We start from the raw sequence: 24,140 nt of genomic DNA on the forward strand, positions 1-24,140 counted from the left end.
CGTAGTAATACGTGTCTCACTAATAACATAAGATAGGATAATCTTATGCAAAAAACCCAGTCTGGCCCTCTCCACTAAGGAAAAGAAGATATATCACCTCTTCATCCGAGATCGACACGACTCCATCGCTGGCCAGCAGATTTATGGTTTACACCTTTGTACTCGTATTTGTACGAATCTTGCTTGTAGTTGAATGAAATACGAATGTTTTTTTCTAAAAAAAATTGGACGCGGCATGGCTAGTTTGACCTATACACCTACAAAGATACGGGTGAGCTAGATGTCAATCGGGTCCCGTTTAATCTCGTTTAAAATCCACTTATAATATGATAGTTCAAAAAGGTTTTTTGTTTGTTTGAAGAAAATGAATCATCAAGCTAGCAAAAGCTAACTAAACAAGATTGCGGCCGTCATTTATTTGCCACTTACATCCTCCATGACATGCTAATTCGACGCGTAAAATCCAGCTTTGAATCAACCAGCAATCTTTATCAGCGACGGCGTGTACATGAACACGAGCGTCTTGGCGATCACTCTATTGCGCGCAGAATTACGTCCGCAGTTCTTAAGCTGCCCTCTAACGTCGACCACTACGCGCGCCTTTCCGCTTCCGGTGCCGGCGATGCAGCAGTGGTGCATGGACCGGCCCGCGAGCAGTAGCATCTCCCCTGTGCTCGCGCACATCCCCACCGGCACCACACGCGCCAGTATGTACTCCGTGTCCAACCCGAGGACCTGCGTCCACGTCCCCGCCGCCGTGCGCAGCCACACCGTGCCTAGCAGGCTCTTCCACGTCACGACGACGCACAGCGCGCCGCCCACGTTGCCCAGCGCCACGTCCTGGCACCTCCACCGGCACGGGGGGCCGTCGACGACGCTGTACTCGTCGCTCGTCACGTCGAAGGAGAGGAGGGTGGACGCTCCAGGCTGGGCCTGCGAATCGGGGCCGTCCAGGAAGCGGTCGTCGATGACCCAGTACACCGTGCTGCCGACGGACGCGGGGGGCGTGCCGTAGATCGGGCACGGCGGGTCACGGGCGGCAGGGCGCCACGAGGGCGGGCCCTGGCCCTGGCCCTCCCCCAGCGCGAGGACCTCGACGCCGATGCTGTACGCCCCGGCCTGGACGTCGTGGACGCGGTAGTAGTAGCGGACCGCCTTGAGCGCGCGTGCGGCGGCGTCGTAGCAGAAGCCGAGGCGGTCGATGCCGGCGCCGGTGCAGCTGGGCGCGCCGCGCGGGAGCCGCACCGACTCTCCGGTGGCCGGGTTCCACGCGAGCAGCTCCGCGGCGCTGCAGACGACGAGGACGCCGTCGCAGTGCACGATGGTGCGGTCGAAGCTCCGCGGGGAGCGGAGCTGGACCCGTGACACGGGCCCGCCGCACTCGCCGGACTCGCGGTAGCGGTATATCTTGAGGAATGGGCCCGACCCGGGGCTGCACGGCGAGACCACGGGCATCTCCGCCCGCCAGCGCTGCAGGTGCGCGCGGGCGAAGGCAGGGTCGCGGCCGACCGTGGCGCGCCAGTCTCTGCATACGTGGCGAAACCGTAGGACATCGTCGGTGGGCAGCCTCTCCAGAATATGGAGAAGGACGGCATCGGGAAGTGACAGCGCCGCCGCTGTCTCGTCAGTACAGATCTTCCTCTTCTTCTTGGGTGGATTAGCATCCATTGTTGTGACTACAAACTGCTTTCGGCAATTTAGATAGAAGATGTAGATGTAGGATGCGACTACGTCACTGAGCGTGGTCACCCCCTCCCGTTTCTGGGAAGGCCGCTCTGTGCAAAACTACGGGAGTGCGAAATATTTCTATATGTTGATTCGTGCCCGGTGAGGGTATATATAAACGGAAGTAGAGAAGAGGGAGCGAGAAAGACTCGGAATAGGACTACAAGAAAATCTCTCTATATAAATCTACGCCGTTGTAGGAATTGGTGTAGATGTCGACCCCAGAAATTCGCACTCCCGTGATCCGAGACACGCGCGTAAGTGGTTGCCGTCGCCTTGATGCATGCAGAAAAACTCGCATGAGGACGTAGTAAGTTTTAAGTTTTTAGTTATCTCACAAAAAAAGTTTTAAGTTTTAGTCTCTGAAATTGTCGATCACACGTTCAGAAACTTACAAGTTTATCGGTTGCTCGTGCCAAGTTTCAGCAATTGAAACTTAAAACATAAAATTTATCCTGAGTTTTTTGAAACATCAGATTTTGTCGGGCGCTCGTACCAACAAGTTCTAGAAGTTGAAACTTAATGAAATTTAAAAACTCATCAAAATGTACTCAAATGAGTCTCATTTGAAAGCCCTCGTCATCAAAAACACGAATATGCAAGCAAAATATAATTTAGACTTTTTGTTAAAAAAATGATAAAAAATCGAAAAATCGAAAGCCAAAAGAAAAGAACCGCAATAACTAGCTGCCCTTCCCGTCACCCGCCTTCCCACGGACCGCCTCAGCCTCGGCGTCGCTGCCGACATCCTCACGACCGCCCCAACCTCCGGCTCATCCCCGATGACAGGGTCGAGCCGACAAAATCGGAGGCCCCGTGCGAAATTCTAAAATGGGCCTTATCTCACAAAAAAAGTACTACTTCCTTCGATCCAAACTAATTTGGATTCAAGGGAGTATATGAACTTATGCATATCTTCTTTTGAGAGTTAAATACTCTTTCTTTTATTTCTTCGAACACTTCAAGATGAATCAGGTCCTTCTTACTTATTGTCGGCTGCCGATAACCGTTTCTGCCTTCGTTCCTGGTCCCGCCCTCCTGTTCCTTACTCCTGAAAAGGACCTGCAGCCTTGAAACGGAACCGCTCGACCTGAGTCCAGAGATTCGTGAGCAAGGAAGGCGGACTGGATTATCCCTAACCTGCCGCCTTGATGGCCTCCAGCGCCAGATGAAAAGAAGCATGGACGCCTCGTCTCTTCGCTCGTCTCGAGCTTGATCGATCGCTGGATTTCTTTTTAGGGGACGATCGATCGTTGGATGAGGAGTACGTCTCGATCGTGCGCCAGAGTCCAGAGGCAGGCAACAACGGCCCAAAACAAAGACTGAAGAGGCCCATCTATAGATGAGTAGTACTGCTGCATATATGATTTGGGGCCCCTGGAATCGGGGGCCCCGTGCAGGCGCACAGGTTGCACCCCCTTGGGCTCGGGCCTGCCCGACGACCACACCCTCGCGGCTACCCCCAATCTCCTCACGGCCAAAGTGGTGGGCTGAGGGCGCCGCCGGGGCTACATCAGCAAGTCGGTCAGAGGTGGTTGTCCCTCTCTCTTCTCTCCACTGCTTCTCTGTACATCACCCCAACCATTGATTGCATCTTGTTGTAGCTTTACTGATTTCACTTACTGCCTATGCATAGCTGAAAACATTAGATTGTTTGACCTTTATTTATCAGTGTAGATTGTGAAGAATAAATTCAAATGATTGCTTTGATATTTCACCTCAACATTTACTCGCTCCTTTTATGCTGTAACAGGGTTTTGAAATGGATAAATGGATGTTTCAGTGATTTGCTATGGGTGCCTCACAGCCAGCACAAAATATCCAAAACTTGGGAAAATATGAGTGATTTCGCATGTCATTTGTTAGACTTAGTGGTTAAATAAAGACTAATTGTTGTGTGTATTGATGCAGCCTAACATTTGCTTGAATGTATGGTGTCACCGTGTTGGCATCCCATTTGATCCTCTATGTACATCAGCTTTAGAGAACCTTGGTTTTTATTAGATTGCTAAGATGAGGAAAATCAATGTCGACAAATACTTGATATCGGCATTGGTGGAGCGTTGGCGGCCCGAGACAAATAGTTTTCACCTACCTGTAGGAGAAACGACTATTACGTTGCAAGATGTTAGTTGTTTGTGCGGGTTGCCTATCCATGGTAAACCACTTGTTGGCAAAGCTGATGCACAATGGTCAGAATTAGTTGAGAGGTTGCTTGGGATTCCTGTGGATGAACAACACATGAAACAAAAGAAAAGGCGAAAAGGTGATGATAATATTGTTGTTAGGAATTCACAATACTTTCTAAATTTGGGTAAACTGCGGGAACACTTCCATGTGTTGCTGGATTATCCAATGGATAGGAGATTCATTGGCATGCTCGAGCACTTGTTCTATATATCCTTGGCTCCATAGTCTTTACTGATACATCTGGAGATGGAGTGCCAGCCATGTATCTCCAATTTATGCAGGATTTAGGACAACAAACAGAGTACAATTGGGGAGCAGCTGCTCTTGCTGTGCTGTATAAACAATTGAGCATGGGTGCTGAGAAGGAGAGACTAGAAATTTCAGGGCCTTTATTGCTGCTACAGTTATGGTCTTGGTCCCGTTTGCCACTTGGTCGCCCTAAAGTTATTTTTGAGAAGCCCAAAGAAGGAGATGGACCTGATGAAGAGGAAGATGAACAGGAAGTACACTTGGATTATAACCCTGTTTTTGGAGCAAAGTGGCGTGTTGCACATGCGTTTGATGTCCCTCACAATGTTGGTTTGTATTCTTCTCACCAAATTTGTTACACATCATTTGTGGTATGACAAACAATTTTAGTAACTTGCAATCAAATATATAGGTACTGAATATTATTGAAATCAGATTGATTTGATTCGAGAAGGTGTAATTGATTGGCAACCATATGATGATCTTCTAGAGCAAATGCCTTTCGAAGTTCATCAAGATTCTGATTGGTGGTTTGCTAGAGTACCGCTCATGCATTTTTGGATTGTGGAGTTCCACTATCCACATCGGGTGATGCGGCAATTTGGATTAAGACAACCCATTCCACCTTCTCTTCCACGTGGCGAGGCAGAGGTTCGGAGACTTCGAAAAATTAAGCATTCTGCAGGAAAATCGAATAATTGGGAGTTAGTCCATGTGAATTATGTTCAAGAATACAATCGTGTTGAAGCAAGAGTGTGGCCATAGGACATTCACTTTGATGTAGCTAGTTTACCTGAGTACATACATTGGTTCCAGCAAAATGGTATATACACAATATTATTTTGACTCTCAATGCTTAGGAGGCCTAAATGAACCTATCACATATCCTCGAGATAGCATCGAATGGACCGGCTACATGCCTAGCGGTCCGCCATTGGCTCACATTGTAAGTGTGTGCAAGATTTTAATTATTTCTTTGCAACACATTAACAATCACATGATTTGACATTTGTATTGTCTCTTGTAGAGCCTACGTGAGATAAAGAATGTTGCATGGGGGATCAAATGTGCTACTACTACTGGATGCAAGAAGATAGGAAAATCTATATTGAGGTCTTGTGTAGGAAACCTGATGGATCTGAACTTGGAGCCTAGGCTACGAAGCATGCTCGCTGAGGCTAGATTGCCACTGAATATCGAAGATATCCCATCTGATGATGAGGTGTCAGATATTGCTCACTCACCGAGTCCCCCAAAGGAAAGCAACTCCGATGTATTTAATGAGTGGATTTACTCTGGGAGAGGTTTTACAACATATCTCAAGGTTGAAGAAGCCATAGGAGATGGAGGACGGACAACACAAGATGCAAGTCAAGCTCCCAGTTTTCGGTCAAGGAGTTCTTCACAAGTACTAAATTAGAATGGATCATATGGTGATATGCTATGGCCATCTACACCGACCTAGAAGTGTAACTGACTAGATGTTTCTTTATTTTTGCTCAACAAAAACAGTTCATGGTTCTGCTTTGTAACATGCCAGACATGGGTTGTAATCCTTTCAAGCTATGTCACTCCTCCTTGGCTCTAAGCTCAATGGAATTTTCCCAGAATACTAGTCATCATATGGTTTTCCTTGTGTCCAAATTTCAACAAATTTTGGACACTTTTTTTTGCCGAAAAAAAAGAATGAACGATTCTCTCAATGTGTGACTCCAAATTTGATGAAAACTTCCCAGAATAAAAGTCATAATATGGTAGTCCTCGTGTCCAAATTTCATAAAATTATGGACACTTTTTTCACTTTAAATTTTGGCTGAAAACAAAGAATGGACGGTTCTCTCAATGTGTGACTCCACATTTGATGAAAATTTCCCAGAATAATAGTCATCATATGTTAGTCGTTGTGTCAAAATTTCATAAAATTCTTGAGACTTTTTTGTTTCAAGTTTTTTGGCCAAATTTTGGCTGGAAATGAAGAGTGGACGATTCTATCAAGCATTACAGAAAGAAAATATAATTAATTTTGGTACACAAAAATTTCAAATGTGCCACTATGAATGCAAATCATAATCCCGTCTGTCATCGACTAGATGATGTGGTTTTCTCTTTACTTGATCTCTTCCCTTTGGATGATGTGTTCTTCCCTTGAGTCGACCTTAATGTGCTCTTCCCTTGATTCGACCTGTTTCCTTTGGATGATGTGTTGTTCCCTTGACTCAACCTCTTTCCTCGACTCAACGATGAGGTATGTCCTTGACTAGATGATGTGCCTAAAGGTAAGACACACAAGTTAAATCAAATGTAAAAAAAATTTATACATAATCCAGTACTGGATAATTAACTAGCTTCTATACCTATTTGATTATTGTCTATTGTGGAACGTTGAGCTTGGTGCCCCATTCTCATTCCTTGCATTTCATCCATGTACATCGGAATCCTTTTGTGTTGCCGACGCCCATGATTTATTAACTTCTCGTCCGGAATAATAGTAGGGACAGTATATATTGGCCACTCATTTTGGTTACCATAAGGATGAAATTGCCTGGCCCAAGTGTTTGCAAGCAGTTGAGAAGAGTAATACAGATGTACTATTTGCTTTTCATTCAGATTCCTATACTTGCAAACAGCAAGCACATGAGCACATGGCACACCAGTCAGGTTCGGCTTTAGGCACTCACAAGATGGAGCAATATTTGGTTGCAAAGTAACCTTGTACTTGAAGTCTCTATGAATAAAAAGAACATGATCTCCATGGCATAATGGGACCCTCTCGTTATCAACCTTCACCTCAAATATTCCAACTTCATCACCATATGAAACAACATGCATATGTCCTCCCTTGTCTGCCCTTTTTACCAATAGTTTGTCCACCCGTTCGAACCATTGCTTTAATCCACCAACCAAGTAAAGAGCACTTCGTCTTCTTTCTACAAACCACTCCAGACACTTTGAAAATGTTTCCTCCACAATCGCTGCCACCAGAAGCCTTTGGGAAAGCCTAAACACAATATTTAAGGACTCAGACCCATTGCTTGTCATGATCCCCCAACGGTACCCACCATCCATGCACTGGAATACTTTTTCAGGTTTTCTTGCTCATTTTTGTCTTCATGCAAATACTTACCGACCTTTCAAAGATATGCTATTGCGTCGGGACAAGTATGTGCAATAGATGGCATGCCCTCCTCAAACTTACGAGGTTTCTTTTTCTTCACTGCCCACTTGAATATTTTCAAAATGTTATCATCCCGATAAGATTTGTATAGGTTCTCTGCGACATGTTGATAGAAAAATCGATGAACACACTCACCAGCATTCTCGTTCCAACCAATGTGTGGCTGCTTAAACACCCATTTGATTGCTTTGTGGCGATCTGAAATGACACACATGAACTTTCCAACACCAATTACCTCCCTCCGAAGCCATCTCATGAACCAACCCCGGTTTGTTGCATCCTCTTTCTCCACAATAGCAAATGCAAGAGGTATTAGCTGGTTATTAGCATCGTATCCACATGCCATCGGCAACCTTCCCTTGTACCTTCCTGATAGAAATGATGCATCCACACTTATTACAGGTCGAATGTGAGGAACAACTTCAATACAAGGTCCAAATGCCCAAGCCACACATTGAAACTCTCTATGCCCATCTTGCGCCATGGGTTTTGATAGGAGAGTATACTTTGTACCTAGATTTTTAACTTTGATAGCTTCTAGGAAGGGGACCAGGAGATTGTATGATCCTTCCCAGGTACCAAAAAGTTGTGCTATGGCCTTCTCTCTTCCACGCCATAACTTCTGTATGATGGCTTCACATTTCGGTAACGTTGTCTGACTAATGCCCGGACATTTTTTATACTCAAGTCCAAGTCATCCTTTAGTGCTTCACGAATCACATTAGCAATGATAGACGCTGATAACTAAGAATGGTCAGTTCTATTTGCTAGTGCACGACAAGTATGAGAGTAAGGAAACTTTCTTATTTGCCAACATGAACCAATTTTTGTTGGTGTTGCATACAGCCTCCACATGCAACTATCATTTATACACTCCGCTACAAGTTTAGATTGACTACTTGTGCTATACTTTACTTCCAAGTTCATGTTTATGTGAAATTCACCAATTGTAATTTTAAGGTGCTCTTTTGAATCAAAAATCTAAATCTCCGACAATGGACTGGCAAAGTGTTTCTTACATCCAAAAAAGCTTTCATCCGCCGTTGTCTCCCTTAGTACAGAGATGTCACTAAAGGCTCGCACACCATTCTGTCCTGAGCTCCTCATGAATGGAAATGCATTGACAGGATGCACATGTATTGGTTCTGAATCATCATCCGAACTTTGGCTAGGTGCACCATCAGAATCATGCTCACCATTATCATCATCAAGTTGTCCAATGAAATCCTCCTCCCGGTCTGTATCCTCTTCATAATATGGGTCATCGGCAATACTTGTTCGCAAATTATTTGTTACATTAGCATGACTCGAAGGTGTAGCATGTGACATGTCGAGATCAGCAGCACGCGTACTAGATTCTGGAAAAGCACCGACAGAGGTTTGCTGTAATGAGGAATGCATTGCACTTTCAAACCTTCGTTTTTGACTTTTAGTTCTTGGGATATTGCTTGCATGTAACATCTCAAATTTTCAATTTGGAATGTTATACACTAGATCATCATTGCATATCATATTTATTGCATTTTGGTTGATCCTAGAAATTTCATGCAACTCAAGGACCCTCGGAGAGAGTTGGAGATTTCGTTATTTTCATATTTGAGTTGTCTCAAATTTTGAAAATAGGATCGTTTGATTTTATTTATTTTATCTTCAATTATTTCTATTACAAAAATATGAGAGAGGGAATAAAATAACTTTCCCAAAATAAAGAAATATTGGGGATTTAATAAAAAAAATCAAATAAGATTTTATTTGGTTTTATTTGCTATTTATTTGAATTAGGAAAAATGCGCGTTTTTCAAAATTGCATTTAGGCCCGAAATAAATGTTCATCCTGTGCGGCTTGATTTTAGAAGCCGGCGAAAATTTATTTCGGGATTTTTGGAGTCCGTTTAGTATTCTTTTTGTTTTTTTTCAAGCATAATTATTTAAAAAAAAGTCCGAACCGACCTTGGGCCGTAACCGGCCAGGACTCCTCCTAGTCGGGCCTTCTTATAAGCGCCCTGAGGCCCCGGCCAAGCCCAGCCGCCGCCCCCGCCCAACCCTAACCCTAGCCGCCGCCGCCTACCCGCGCCGCCGGCTGCGCCGCCCGCCCGCCCGAGCCGCCGCCGCCCGCCGGAGCGCCACCGACGACGACATCGCCGCCGCCGGATCCGCCGCCGCCGGAAGTTGTCTCGCCGCCGCCGGTTTTTTTTCAAAAAACCGTTCAGTTTTCCGACGGTTTTGTTCGTTTTTTTAGTTTCGGTTTTTTTAAATAGATCGGTTTTTCCGGTTTATTTCATTAGCGAGCGTTCGTCCGTTCGTTCATTATAATGAACGTTCATCATTTTTATTTTTCTCGGATTAAATCCGCGATTTTTCTGATCGCGATTTCTGATCCGATTTTCGTTTTAGTCTAATTTTTCGCTCGTTTATCGGAATCAGGCGATTCAAGCGCCTGGAGTTTCGTCTCGAAACCCTCTTTCCGTTTAACCAACTCAAACAAGTTTTTGCCACTGTAAAAATTGCCCTAGATCCAGAATAGTAAATGAAGCCTGTTTCTTTTGCCGTTTGTCTTTCATTGCTTCGTTTGTTTTGATTCTTTTTGCCAACCGGAGTTCTTAAGTTGAACTTTCTGGTTAGATCTATTATTTGAGTTTTACCTATGCATTAGTTGAGTACTTATTGTATGCTTGTTTGTTTGCGATAGAGTACCCGGAGTGCGCCACTTGCTACTTTAAATCGGTAGGTTTCCCGAATCATCAGCAAGGCAAGTAACACTTTGATCATGTTTTCCCTCTACCCAGTTTTATTGCATTAGATCAATCCTCACACATTGCATGATTAGGATCTAATTAAATTGTGGGTTTGGGAAGTAGTTGAGGTAGTACCTATTGCCTGTTATTATCAAACCTTTGGGAGTTACTTCTACGTTTGCTTATTATGTCGTGCTATGCTAGTAGACGTGGATTGGGTGAGTGTATCCATGACAGATGTGAGATTGTTAATTAATGGTTTACTTAAGGTGGCAACTTAAATACACATCTGGGTGGATTGAGGCACCTGGGTATTCCAGCGATTGCCTGTTTTTTTTATGGACCGCCACCCAGGCTAAAAGGGATCATGAGATTATTCATGCTAGAAACTTCCGTGTGCAGGCACAAGCTACTACGGGCTCTAGCATAGTTGACTAAGTCATGCGAACTCTTACAATGGTGGACTAGCAGATGTAGGGGATGTAGGTTGGTACGGTCTACCCGTTCGTAAGGTGCTAGCGCTTCTGAAAGACTATGTCTCGGTCATCCGTTTCTCAAACACCATGTAGTGCGAGAATCCCAACGGAGGAGATCGAGTCTTGTGAGGAAAAGTGTGCAAACCTCTGCAGAGTGTATAAACTAATCATGATTAGCCGTGTCCTCGATTATGGACATCTTGAGTATCTAGTACCTGGATTATCATGTGAATCTCAACATGTTACTCTAAAATTAATTTTGTTGGGTTTTGTTTAATGATGATGCTTAATTGGGATTGAGAATGCTGTCAACCATTCTCAATGTTTAACAACTACCATGATAGTTAAATAAAATTTATTCCTTTGAAGTAGGGAAAAATTGGCTTTACGCAAAACTGTAACCATAGAGCTTTCCACCAGCCAAATATGCATATAGAGTAGTCTATTTCATTCCATTACTCTCTATGTGTTACTTTGCCAGCATATTCCATGTGCCCGTTTCGGGCTGCAACGTTAATGTTGCAGACTTTTCAGACGACGATTAAGGAGTTTTAGGTCGTGGTTCTATACTCAGTGATGCTGTTGGAGTTGATGGACTCACTTATCTTTCAAGCCTTCCGCTGTTATCGTTATTAGATGGCCTTAAGCCATATTTATTGTAATAAGTTCTCTTTTGAGACTCTCGATGTAATAAGTGTGTGATTGCTACTCTATTATAAATCCTTCAAGTACTGTGTGGTGCCAGCATTACTGATCCAGGGATGACACCTGAGCACAGAGATTGGACCGTTTGAGGTCTGGTCGCTACAAGATGGTATCAGAGCACACGCTGACTGTAGGACACGACCACTAAGCTAAAGACCTAGATCACTACTCACTATCTTTTCTTTCTGACTTCTCATCTTTTATACTCTTTTAGGATGGCGGATGCAAGGAACAAGTTCACTCAACCGGATGAAGATACACCCTTTGGACGTCACTTGAAGGAAGTCACTAGATACCTGAACATAGGAGTACCAAGCTTCACCGGAACCTACAGCACCACTCTACCTGAAGAAGAGCGCTGGATGATTCAAGTTCAAGTTCCAGGAAGGACGTTCATGCCAGTCACTGAGCCCGTAGAGTTTTCTTTTGATGCACCAACCTGGAGTCTAGGAAAGAGCATGGCAGCTCACATCGCCATGGGACGCATTGGAGAAGTCTACCGCAATGATCTCAAGGATACTATCTACCAGATTTGTGGGCGCCGAGATGAGCATTGGGAGATGATCAGCACCAGGAAGGATAGATCAATTGCTGCTTTTATCCAGGAGTTAAACCAACACATTCGACGTCAGGAGAACCATATGTGCGCCGACATGATAGATCTGAAGAAGGCAAGGACAAGAATCAAGGAACTGGAGGAAGAACTCAAGGCTACACGTGAAGATTACAAAGAGGAAATCGAAGTTTTAGTGGAGAAGAATGACGATCTGATCAAGAAGATCAGAATATTTATGGGAGGCCCTACACCAGTAGAAGAAGATGAAGAACCCAAGGAGATTCGCCCGGAAGAGTACATCATCATCGACGACACTGACACGGATCCAGATGATAGCGATGATGACTATGTTGATGAAGCTGGATCAGATATCATGGAGTCTGCAACCGAAGAATATTTCTAGTAGACCACCTCATCAGTAGTAGTAGTTCACCATGTAAATATAGTAGTCCGAGCACTTTTGCGATAGTAGATTGATTGTATGCCCTTGTTTGATTGATTGAATGAAGTGAATTGTTTGCTTTTGCCTCATGTGCATATGGGTAGTGTTTTCTCTTTAGATCCCTCTCTATTCTTAAATCTCATCTTTTCTAAACCCTCAGATGCCTCCGAGACGTGACCCCGGATTTACTTTCCCACCAGAGCTCACTCAGTTGATCCAGCAGTAGAACACATTGATGCAGTTGCTAGTCCAGAATCAGAATCAGGGGAACAACAACAACAACCCATCACCACCACCACCACCTGTTGATCACTTAGCCCGTTTTCTTAGGCTGAATCCGCCAGTGTTTTCCAGTAGCACCGAGCCGATAGTGGCAGATGATTGGCTCCGCAAGACAGCTAGAGAGTTGACCACAGCAGGATGCACGGATGCGGAAAATGTGAAGTTTGCCGCACATCATCTTGAAGGACCCGCAGCATCATGGTGGGAGAATTTCACAGCCACTTTTCCTGTCAACACTGTCACATGGGACCAGTTTCAGCAGGCTTTTTGAACTGCCCATGTTTCAGCAGGAGCTATGGCCATGAAGAAGCGAGAGTTTCGCAACTTGCGCCAAGGAGGACGGACGGTTGGCCAGTATGTGGAGGACTTTAGTAAGCTAGCACGTTATGCCCTAGATGACGTTGCTACGGATGCAGCTAAGCAGGAGAAGTTTCTGGAAGGACTGAATGATGAGTTGAGCATGCAGTTGATGGTAGCAACCTTCAACAACTACCAATAGTTGGTAGATCGTGCTCTTATGATTGAAGGGAAGCAGTAGCAGATTGAGAATCGCAAGAGGAAGTATGGACAAGGTAAGCACAATTCAGGAGCTCAGCAGAAGCCACGTTTTACCCCTAGACCGGGAGGACATTTTCAGCATACCCATGGAGGAGGTAGCTCTCACAATCATAATGGCACCAAGAATGGTAATGCGAATGGAGGAAGTAACGACCAGAACCGCACCAACCCATCGACCCTAGCCAAGAGAGATCTGAGCCAAGTCACTTGCTTTAAGTGCCAGAAGACCGGACATTATGCCAATGAATGTCCTGAATCACGGAATGGAAATGGAAGCTCTGGGAAGAAGCCGAACCCTTTCAACAGGGGATAGGTGAACCACGTTAATGTGGAGGAGGTTGAAGAGCAGCCGGATGCAGTAATCGGTAAGTTTTTGGTAAGTCATTTACTGCACTCGTTATTTTTTATACTGGTGCATCGCATTCATACATATCAAGGGGATTTGTGGATAAGTATAAACTGCCAACCCTAGCCCTTAGGTCATCCATGTTAGTAACCTCGCCTGGAGCAGAATATATGGCTAGCCTATGGTGTGATCGGTTACCATTAAGGATTGGTAACTACGTATTTCCCCCAGACCTAATAGTGTTGGAATCTCAAGGATTGGATGTGATATTAGGCATGGATTGGTTGTCGATGTATGGAGGAAACATCGATTGCGCCAGTAAGTCGATCTTGCTTACCACCCCAGAAGGAAGAAGGATCAAGTATGTATCCCGACATGTGCCAAAGAGGACTCAAGTAAATTGTTTAATAAGAGTTGTGCAGGAGGAAGTACCAGTGGTGAAGGATTTCCCGGATGTATTTCCAGAGGAATTGCGAGGCATGCCGCCGTATAGAGATATTGAGTTTTTGATTGAGCTTTTGCCAGGCATAGGGCTAATATCAAAGAGACCATATAGGATGCCCGCAAAGGATTTGGTTGAGATTAAGAAGCAGATTAAGGAGTTGCTAGATAAAGGATATATTCGCCCAAGTTCTTCACCTTGGGGATCGCCGGTACTTCTAGTGGAAAAGAAGGATGGATCGTTAAGGATGGTTGTTGATTATCGAGGATTGAATGAAGTAACCATCAAGAACAAGTACCCCCTACCGATGATCAATGATCTGTTTGATCGATTGCAAGGAGCTAAGGTATTTTCCAAGATCGATCTGCGATCAGGATACCACCAGTTGAAGATTCGAGAACAGGATATACCCAAGACAGCTTTTACCACTAGGTATGGGTTGTATGAGTATATCGTTATGTCATTTGGTCTGACTAACGCACCAGCATATTTTATGAACATGATGAACAAAGTGTTTATGGAGTTTTTGGATAAGTTCGTCGTAGTGTTCATTGATGATATCCTGGTTTACTCGAAGAATGAAGAGGAGCATAAGGAGCATTTGCGTTTGGTTCTTGGAAAGCTTAGAGAACATCAACTATATGCCAAGTTCATCAAATGTGAGTTTTGGTTGAAGGAAGTTGGATTTCTCGGACACGTTATATCCGGGGAAGGTATAGCAGTAGATCCCACTAAAGTTGATACTGTGACCAAGTGGGAAGCCCCAACAACAGTTGGAGAGATCCGGAGTTTTCTTGGACTCGCAGGATACTACCGGAGGTTTATTGAGAATTTCTCAAAAATTGCGAAGCCTATGACGGAGTTGTTGAAGAAGGATACCAAGTTCAAATGGACTGAGGAATGTGAGGCTAGTTTCCAGGAGTTGAAGAAACGTTTGGTTACCTCACCAGTGTTGATTTTACCGGATCAGACCAAGGATTATGAGGTGTATCGTGACGCTTCACGTTGAGGACTTGGAGCAGTGATTATGCAGGAAGGAAGAGTTGTTTCATATGCCTCACGACAGCTTAAGCCCCATGAGTTAAATTATGCTACACATGATTTGGAATTAGCAGCCGTAGTGCATGCATTGAAGACTTGGAGACATTTTCTGATTGGAAACCATTGCAAGGTGTACACGGATCATAAGAGTTTGAAGTATATTTTCACACAGAAGGAGTTGAACCTCAGACAAAGGAGATGGTTGGAGCTCATCAAGGATTATGATATGAAATTGCATTATCACCCCGGAAAGGCTAACGTATTAGCTGACGCGTTAAGCCGTAAGAGCCATGTCAACACCCTAATGACGGGAGATTTACCAAGGGAGTTAGCCAAAAATCTTAGAGAGCTATGTTTGGAAATAGTCCCGAAAGGCTATGTAGCAGCATTGGAGATTCAGTCTACTTTGATGGATAAGATCAGAGAAGCTCAAAGGACTGACAAGGAGATTACTTCTATTAAGGAGAAAATGAGCAAAGGAAAAGCTAAGGGATTTCGTGAGGATGAGAACGATACCTTATGGTTTGAAGACCGTGTCTATGTGCCAAATGATTCGGAGATCAGGAAGTTAATTCTACAAGAGGCCCATGATTCACCATATTCGATTCACCTAGGAAATACCAAGATGTATTTGGATTTGAAGGATATTTTCTGGTGGACCGGAATGAAGAAGGATATTGCGGAATATGTAGCAGTTTGTGATGTATGTCAGAGAGTGAAGGCAGAGCATCAGAAGCCAGGAGGATTGCTACAACCATTGTTGATACCCGAATGGAAGTGGGATAAGCTAGACATGGGTTTTATTACAGGATTGCCCAGAACACGTTCAGGCTATGACTCAATATGGGTTGTAGTCGACCGTTTGACAAAGGTAGCTCATTTCATACCCGTGAAAACTACCTATACCAGTGCAAAGTTGGCAAAGATATATATGATCAGAATCGTTTGTTTGCATGGAGTTCCAAGGAGCATAGTATCAGATAGAGGAACTCAATTTACCTCAAAGTTCTGGAATCAGTTGCATGAAACTTTGGGTACCAGGCTAGAATTCAGTACAGCTTTCCACCCGCAGACGGATGGACAGACCGAGAGAGTCAATCAGATTTTGGAGGATATGCTGAGAGCTTGTGCGCTAGATTATGGATCTAGTTGGGACGAGAATTTGCGATATGCAGAGTTCTCTTACAACAACAGTTATCAATCCAGTTTGAAGATGACCCCTTTCGAAGCCTTGTACGGAAGGAGGTGCAGGACCCCATTGTCTTGGGATGAAGTTGGAGACCGCCAGTTGTTTGGACCGGATCTGATAAAGGAGTCTGAACAGAAGGTGAAATTGATTCGCGATAGGCTCAAGGTAGCTCAATCCAGGCAGAAGAGTTATGCAGATTCTAAACACAAGGAGACAGTTTACGAAGTCGGAGACCGAGTTTATCTTCGAGTATCACCACTTCGAGGAGTTAAGCGCTTTGGAGTTAAGGAAAAGTTAGCGCCACGTTTTGTAGGCCCATACAAAGTTTTGGAGCGTATGAGAGAAGTAGCCTATAAGTTGGAATTGTCCGAAGGATTGTCAGGAGTTCACGACGTGTTCCACGTATCCCAGTTGAAGAAGTGTCACGCAGAGATGGCTGATATACCACTGAGAGATACGATACCACTGGAAGCAATTCAGTTGGACAGTGATTTGACCTATGAGGAGAAACCAGTCAAGATTTTAGAGTATGCCAGTCGAGTCACCCGCGGCAAGGTTATCAAGTTTTGCAAGGTTCAGTGGAGCCACCACACGGAGGATGAAGCCACCTGGGAGCGAGAAGAAGATATGCTGAAGGACCACCCTCACATATTTTCTAGCCAATCCGAATCTCGAGGGCGAGATTCATCTTAAAGGGGGTAGGTTTATAACATCCCAAATTTTCAATTTGAAATGTTATACACTAGATCATCATTGTATATCATATTTATTGCATTTTGATTGATCCTAGAAATTTCACGCAACTCAAGGACCCTCGGAGAGAGTTGGGGATTTCGTTATTTTCATATTTGAGTTGTCTCAAATTTTGAAAATAGGATCGTTTGATTTTATTTATTTTATCTTCAATTATTTCTATTACAAAAATATGAGAGAGGGAATAAAATGACTTTCCCAAAATAAAGAAATATTGGTGATTCAATAAAAAAATCAAATAAGATTTTATTTGGTTTTATTTGCTATTTATTTGAATTAGGAAAAATGCGCGTTTTTCAAAATTGCATTTAGGCCCCAAATAAATGTTCATCCTGTACGGCTTGATTTTAGAAGCCGGAGAAAATTTATTTCGGGATTTTTAGAGTCCGTTTAGTATTCCTTTTGTTTTTTTTCCGAGCGTAATTATTAAAAAAAAAGTTCGAACCAACCTTGGGCCGTAACCGGCCAGGACTCCTCCTGGCCGGGCCTTCTTATAAGCGTCCCGAGGCCCCGGCCAAGCCCAACCGTCACCCTCGCCCAACCCTAACCCTAGCCGCCGCCGCCGCGCCGCGCCGCTTGCCCGCCGGATCCGCCGCCGCTGGAGGTTGTCTCGCCGCCGCCAGTTTTTTTTTTGAAAAACCGTTCGGTTTTCCGACGGTTTTGTTCTTTTTTTAGTTTCGGTTTTTTAAATAGATCGGTTTTTCCGGTTTATTTAATTAGCAAGCGTTCGTCCGTTCGTTCGTTTTAACGAACGTTCGTCGTTTTTCTTTTTCTTGGATTAAATTCGCGATTTTTTTGATCGCGATTTATGATCCGATTTTCGTTTTAGTCTAACTTTTCGCTCGTTTATCGGAATCAGGCGATTCAAGCGTCTGGAGTTTCGTCTCGAAACCCTCTTTCCGTTTAACCAACTCAAACAAGTTTTTTCCACTGTAAAAATTACCCTAGATCCAGAATAGTAAACGAAGCCTGTTTCTTTTGTCGTTTGTCTTTCATTGCTTCGTTTGTTTTGATTCTTTTTGCCATCCGGAGTTCTTAAGTTGAGCTTTCTGGTTAGATTTCTTATTTGAGTTTTACCTGTGCATTAGTTGAGTACTTATTGTATGCTTGTTTGTTTGCGATAGAGTACCCGGAGTGCGTCGCTTGCTACTTCGAATCGCTAGGTTTCCTGAATCATCAGCAAGGCAAGTAACACTTTGATCATGTTTTCCCTCTACCCAGTTTTATTGCATTAGATCAATCCTCACACATTGCATGATTAGGATCTAATTAAATTGTGGGTTTGGGAAGTAGTTGAGGTAGTACCTATTGCCTGTTATTATCAAACCTTTGGGAGTTACTTCTACGTTTGCTTATTATGTCGTGCTATGCTAGTAGACGTGGATTGGGTGAGTGTATCCATGACAGATGTGAGATTGTTAATTAATGGTTTACTTAAGGTGGCAACTTAAATACACATCTGGGTGGATTGAGGCACCTGGGTATTCCAGCGATTGCCTGTTTTTTTTATGGACCGCCACCCAGGCTAAAAGGGATCATGAGATTATTCATGCTAGAAACTTCCGTGTGCAGGCACAAGCTACTACGGGCTCTAGCATAGTTGACTAAGTCATGCGAACTCTTACAATGGTGGACTAGCAGATGTAGGGGATGTAGGTTGGTACGGTCTACCCGTTCGTAAGGTGCTAGCGCTTCTGAAAGACTATGTCTCGGTCATCCGTTTCTCAAACACCATGTAGTGCGAGAATCCCAACGGAGGAGATCGAGTCTTGTGAGGAAAAGTGTGCAAACCTCTGCAGAGTGTATAAACTAATCATGATTAGCCGTGTCCTCGATTATGGACATCTTGAGTATCTAGTACCTGGATTATCATGTGAATCTCAACATGTTACTCTAAAATTAATTTTGTTGGGTTTTGTTTAATGATGATGCTTAATTGGGATTGAGAATGCTGTCAACCATTCTCAATGTTTAACAACTACCATGATAGTTAAATAAAATTTATTCCTTTGAAGTAGGGAAAAATTGGCTTTACGCAAAACTGTAACCATAGAGCTTTCCACCAGCCAAATATGCATATAGAGTAGTCTATTTCATTCCATTACTCTCTATGTGTTACTTTGCCAGCATATTCCATGTGCCCGTTTCGGGCTGCAACGTTAATGTTGCAGACTTTTCAGACGACGATTAAGGAGTTTTAGGTCGTGGTTCTATACTCAGTGATGCTGTTGGAGTTGATGGACTCACTTATCTTTCAAGCCTTCCGCTGTTATCGTTATTAGATGGCCTTAAGCCATATTTATTGTAATAAGTTCTCTTTTGAGACTCTCGATGTAATAAGTGTGTGATTGCTACTCTATTATAAATCCTTCAAGTACTGTGTGGTGCCAGCATTACTGATCCAGGGATGACACCTGAGCACAGAGATTGGACCGTTTGAGGTCTGGTCGCTACAAGATGGTATCAGAGCACACGCTGACTGTAGGACACGACCACTAAGCTAAAGACCTAGATCACTACTCACTATCTTTTCTTTCTGACTTCTCATCTTTTATACTCTTTTAGGATGGCGGATGCAAGGAACAAGTTCACTCAACCGGATGAAGATACACCCTTTGGACGTCACTTGAAGGAAGTCACTAGATACCTGAACATAGGAGTACCAAGCTTCACCGGAACCTACAGCACCACTCTACCTGAAGAAGAGCGCTGGATGATTCAAGTTCAAGTTCCAGGAAGGACGTTCATGCCAGTCACTGAGCCCGTAGAGTTTTCTTTTGATGCACCAACCTGGAGTCTAGGAAAGAGCATGGCAGCTCACATCGCCATGGGACGCATTGGAGAAGTCTACCGCAATGATCTCAAGGATACTATCTACCAGATTTGTGGGCGCCGAGATGAGCATTGGGAGATGATCAGCACCAGGAAGGATAGATCAATTGCTGCTTTTATCCAGGAGTTAAACCAACACATTCGACGTCAGGAGAACCATATGTGCGCCGACATGATAGATCTGAAGAAGGCAAGGACAAGAATCAAGGAACTGGAGGAAGAACTCAAGGCTACACGTGAAGATTACAAAGAGGAAATCGAAGTTTTAGTGGAGAAGAATGACGATCTGATCAAGAAGATCAGAATATTTATGGGAGGCCCTACACCAGTAGAAGAAGATGAAGAACCCAAGGAGATTCGCCCGGAAGAGTACATCATCATCGACGACACTGACACGGATCCAGATGATAGCGATGATGACTATGTTGATGAAGCTGGATCAGATATCATGGAGTCTGCAACCGAAGAATATTTCTAGTAGACCACCTCATCAGTAGTAGTAGTTCACCATGTAAATATAGTAGTCCGAGCACTTTTGCGATAGTAGATTGATTGTATGCCCTTGTTTGATTGATTGAATGAAGTGAATTGTTTGCTTTTGCCTCATGTGCATATGGGTAGTGTTTTCTCTTTAGATCCCTCTCTATTCTTAAATCTCATCTTTTCTAAACCCTCAGATGCCTCCGAGACGTGACCCCGGATTTACTTTCCCACCAGAGCTCACTCAGTTGATCCAGCAGTAGAACACATTGATGCAGTTGCTAGTCCAGAATCAGAATCAGGGGAACAACAACAACAACCCATCACCACCACCACCACCTGTTGATCACTTAGCCCGTTTTCTTAGGCTGAATCCGCCAGTGTTTTCCAGTAGCACCGAGCCGATAGTGGCAGATGATTGGCTCCGCAAGACAGCTAGAGAGTTGACCACAGCAGGATGCACGGATGCGGAAAATGTGAAGTTTGCCGCACATCATCTTGAAGGACCCGCAGCATCATGGTGGGAGAATTTCACAGCCACTTTTCCTGTCAACACTGTCACATGGGACCAGTTTCAGCAGGCTTTTTGAACTGCCCATGTTTCAGCAGGAGCTATGGCCATGAAGAAGCGAGAGTTTCGCAACTTGCGCCAAGGAGGACGGACGGTTGGCCAGTATGTGGAGGACTTTAGTAAGCTAGCACGTTATGCCCTAGATGACGTTGCTACGGATGCAGCTAAGCAGGAGAAGTTTCTGGAAGGACTGAATGATGAGTTGAGCATGCAGTTGATGGTAGCAACCTTCAACAACTACCAATAGTTGGTAGATCGTGCTCTTATGATTGAAGGGAAGCAGTAGCAGATTGAGAATCGCAAGAGGAAGTATGGACAAGGTAAGCACAATTCAGGAGCTCAGCAGAAGCCACGTTTTACCCCTAGACCGGGAGGACATTTTCAGCATACCCATGGAGGAGGTAGCTCTCACAATCATAATGGCACCAAGAATGGTAATGCGAATGGAGGAAGTAACGACCAGAACCGCACCAACCCATCGACCCTAGCCAAGAGAGATCTGAGCCAAGTCACTTGCTTTAAGTGCCAGAAGACCGGACATTATGCCAATGAATGTCCTGAATCACGGAATGGAAATGGAAGCTCTGGGAAGAAGCCGAACCCTTTCAACAGGGGATAGGTGAACCACGTTAATGTGGAGGAGGTTGAAGAGCAGCCGGATGCAGTAATCGGTAAGTTTTTGGTAAGTCATTTACTGCACTCGTTATTTTTTATACTGGTGCATCGCATTCATACATATCAAGGGGATTTGTGGATAAGTATAAACTGCCAACCCTAGCCCTTAGGTCATCCATGTTAGTAACCTCGCCTGGAGCAGAATATATGGCTAGCCTATGGTGTGATCGGTTACCATTAAGGATTGGTAACTACGTATTTCCCCCAGACCTAATAGTGTTGGAATCTCAAGGATTGGATGTGATATTAGGCATGGATTGGTTGTCGATGTATGGAGGAAACATCGATTGCGCCAGTAAGTCGATCTTGCTTACCACCCCAGAAGGAAGAAGGATCAAGTATGTATCCCGACATGTGCCAAAGAGGACTCAAGTAAATTGTTTAATAAGAGTTGTGCAGGAGGAAGTACCAGTGGTGAAGGATTTCCCGGATGTATTTCCAGAGGAATTGCGAGGCATGCCGCCGTATAGAGATATTGAGTTTTTGATTGAGCTTTTGCCAGGCATAGGGCTAATATCAAAGAGACCATATAGGATGCCCGCAAAGGATTTGGTTGAGATTAAGAAGCAGATTAAGGAGTTGCTAGATAAAGGATATATTCGCCCAAGTTCTTCACCTTGGGGATCGCCGGTACTTCTAGTGGAAAAGAAGGATGGATCGTTAAGGATGGTTGTTGATTATCGAGGATTGAATGAAGTAACCATCAAGAACAAGTACCCCCTACCGATGATCAATGATCTGTTTGATCGATTGCAAGGAGCTAAGGTATTTTCCAAGATCGATCTGCGATCAGGATACCACCAGTTGAAGATTCGAGAACAGGATATACCCAAGACAGCTTTTACCACTAGGTATGGGTTGTATGAGTATATCGTTATGTCATTTGGTCTGACTAACGCACCAGCATATTTTATGAACATGATGAACAAAGTGTTTATGGAGTTTTTGGATAAGTTCGTCGTAGTGTTCATTGATGATATCCTGGTTTACTCGAAGAATGAAGAGGAGCATAAGGAGCATTTGCGTTTGGTTCTTGGAAAGCTTAGAGAACATCAACTATATGCCAAGTTCATCAAATGTGAGTTTTGGTTGAAGGAAGTTGGATTTCTCGGACACGTTATATCCGGGGAAGGTATAGCAGTAGATCCCACTAAAGTTGATACTGTGACCAAGTGGGAAGCCCCAACAACAGTTGGAGAGATCCGGAGTTTTCTTGGACTCGCAGGATACTACCGGAGGTTTATTGAGAATTTCTCAAAAATTGCGAAGCCTATGACGGAGTTGTTGAAGAAGGATACCAAGTTCAAATGGACTGAGGAATGTGAGGCTAGTTTCCAGGAGTTGAAGAAACGTTTGGTTACCTCACCAGTGTTGATTTTACCGGATCAGACCAAGGATTATGAGGTGTATCGTGACGCTTCACGTTGAGGACTTGGAGCAGTGATTATGCAGGAAGGAAGAGTTGTTTCATATGCCTCACGACAGCTTAAGCCCCATGAGTTAAATTATGCTACACATGATTTGGAATTAGCAGCCGTAGTGCATGCATTGAAGACTTGGAGACATTTTCTGATTGGAAACCATTGCAAGGTGTACACGGATCATAAGAGTTTGAAGTATATTTTCACACAGAAGGAGTTGAACCTCAGACAAAGGAGATGGTTGGAGCTCATCAAGGATTATGATATGAAATTGCATTATCACCCCGGAAAGGCTAACGTATTAGCTGACGCGTTAAGCCGTAAGAGCCATGTCAACACCCTAATGACGGGAGATTTACCAAGGGAGTTAGCCAAAAATCTTAGAGAGCTATGTTTGGAAATAGTCCCGAAAGGCTATGTAGCAGCATTGGAGATTCAGTCTACTTTGATGGATAAGATCAGAGAAGCTCAAAGGACTGACAAGGAGATTACTTCTATTAAGGAGAAAATGAGCAAAGGAAAAGCTAAGGGATTTCGTGAGGATGAGAACGATACCTTATGGTTTGAAGACCGTGTCTATGTGCCAAATGATTCGGAGATCAGGAAGTTAATTCTACAAGAGGCCCATGATTCACCATATTCGATTCACCTAGGAAATACCAAGATGTATTTGGATTTGAAGGATATTTTCTGGTGGACCGGAATGAAGAAGGATATTGCGGAATATGTAGCAGTTTGTGATGTATGTCAGAGAGTGAAGGCAGAGCATCAGAAGCCAGGAGGATTGCTACAACCATTGTTGATACCCGAATGGAAGTGGGATAAGCTAGACATGGGTTTTATTACAGGATTGCCCAGAACACGTTCAGGCTATGACTCAATATGGGTTGTAGTCGACCGTTTGACAAAGGTAGCTCATTTCATACCCGTGAAAACTACCTATACCAGTGCAAAGTTGGCAAAGATATATATGATCAGAATCGTTTGTTTGCATGGAGTTCCAAGGAGCATAGTATCAGATAGAGGAACTCAATTTACCTCAAAGTTCTGGAATCAGTTGCATGAAACTTTGGGTACCAGGCTAGAATTCAGTACAGCTTTCCACCCGCAGACGGATGGACAGACCGAGAGAGTCAATCAGATTTTGGAGGATATGCTGAGAGCTTGTGCGCTAGATTATGGATCTAGTTGGGACGAGAATTTGCGATATGCAGAGTTCTCTTACAACAACAGTTATCAATCCAGTTTGAAGATGACCCCTTTCGAAGCCTTGTACGGAAGGAGGTGCAGGACCCCA

The 24,140-nt window shown here is 44.0% G+C and overlaps 1 protein-coding gene and 1 pseudogene across 1 annotated transcript; one reads left to right on the forward strand and one right to left on the reverse strand.

The window, feature by feature from the left end:
- Positions 1 to 348: 348 nt before the first annotated feature.
- Positions 349 to 2,473, reverse strand: LOC147966413 (putative F-box protein At3g23260). The gene is made up of 2 exons (XM_087530823.1): positions 2,401 to 2,473; positions 349 to 1,775 (listed from the first exon to the last, which is right to left on the reverse strand). The coding sequence occupies exons 1-2, from the start codon at positions 2,471 to 2,473 to the stop codon at positions 475 to 477; spliced, it is 1,374 nt and encodes a 457-aa protein (XP_087386949.1). The 3' UTR covers positions 349 to 474.
- Positions 2,474 to 2,556: 83 nt separating this feature from the next.
- On the forward strand, positions 2,557 to 5,584 carry LOC125516973 (serine/threonine-protein phosphatase 7 long form homolog; annotated as a pseudogene).
- The last annotated feature ends 18,556 nt before the right edge of the window (positions 5,585 to 24,140 follow it).

This window comes from Triticum urartu, chromosome 6A (genome assembly GCF_056163025.1).
Source record: "Triticum urartu cultivar PI428250 chromosome 6A, HENAU_Tu73, whole genome shotgun sequence".
NCBI classification, from domain to species: Eukaryota; Viridiplantae; Streptophyta; class Magnoliopsida; order Poales; family Poaceae; genus Triticum; species Triticum urartu.

Excerpts from the sequence above, each read along its gene's own strand:
- LOC147966413 (XM_087530823.1), bottom strand. The coding sequence starts at position 2,473 with ATGTCGGCAGCGACGCCGAGGCTGAGGCGGTCCGTGGGAAGGCGGGTG. Across the intron at positions 1,776-2,400 it reads AAGGGCAGCTAGTTATTGCG|AGCGGCCTTCCCAGAAACGG; the intron begins GTTCTTTTCTTT and ends AGTTTTGCACAG.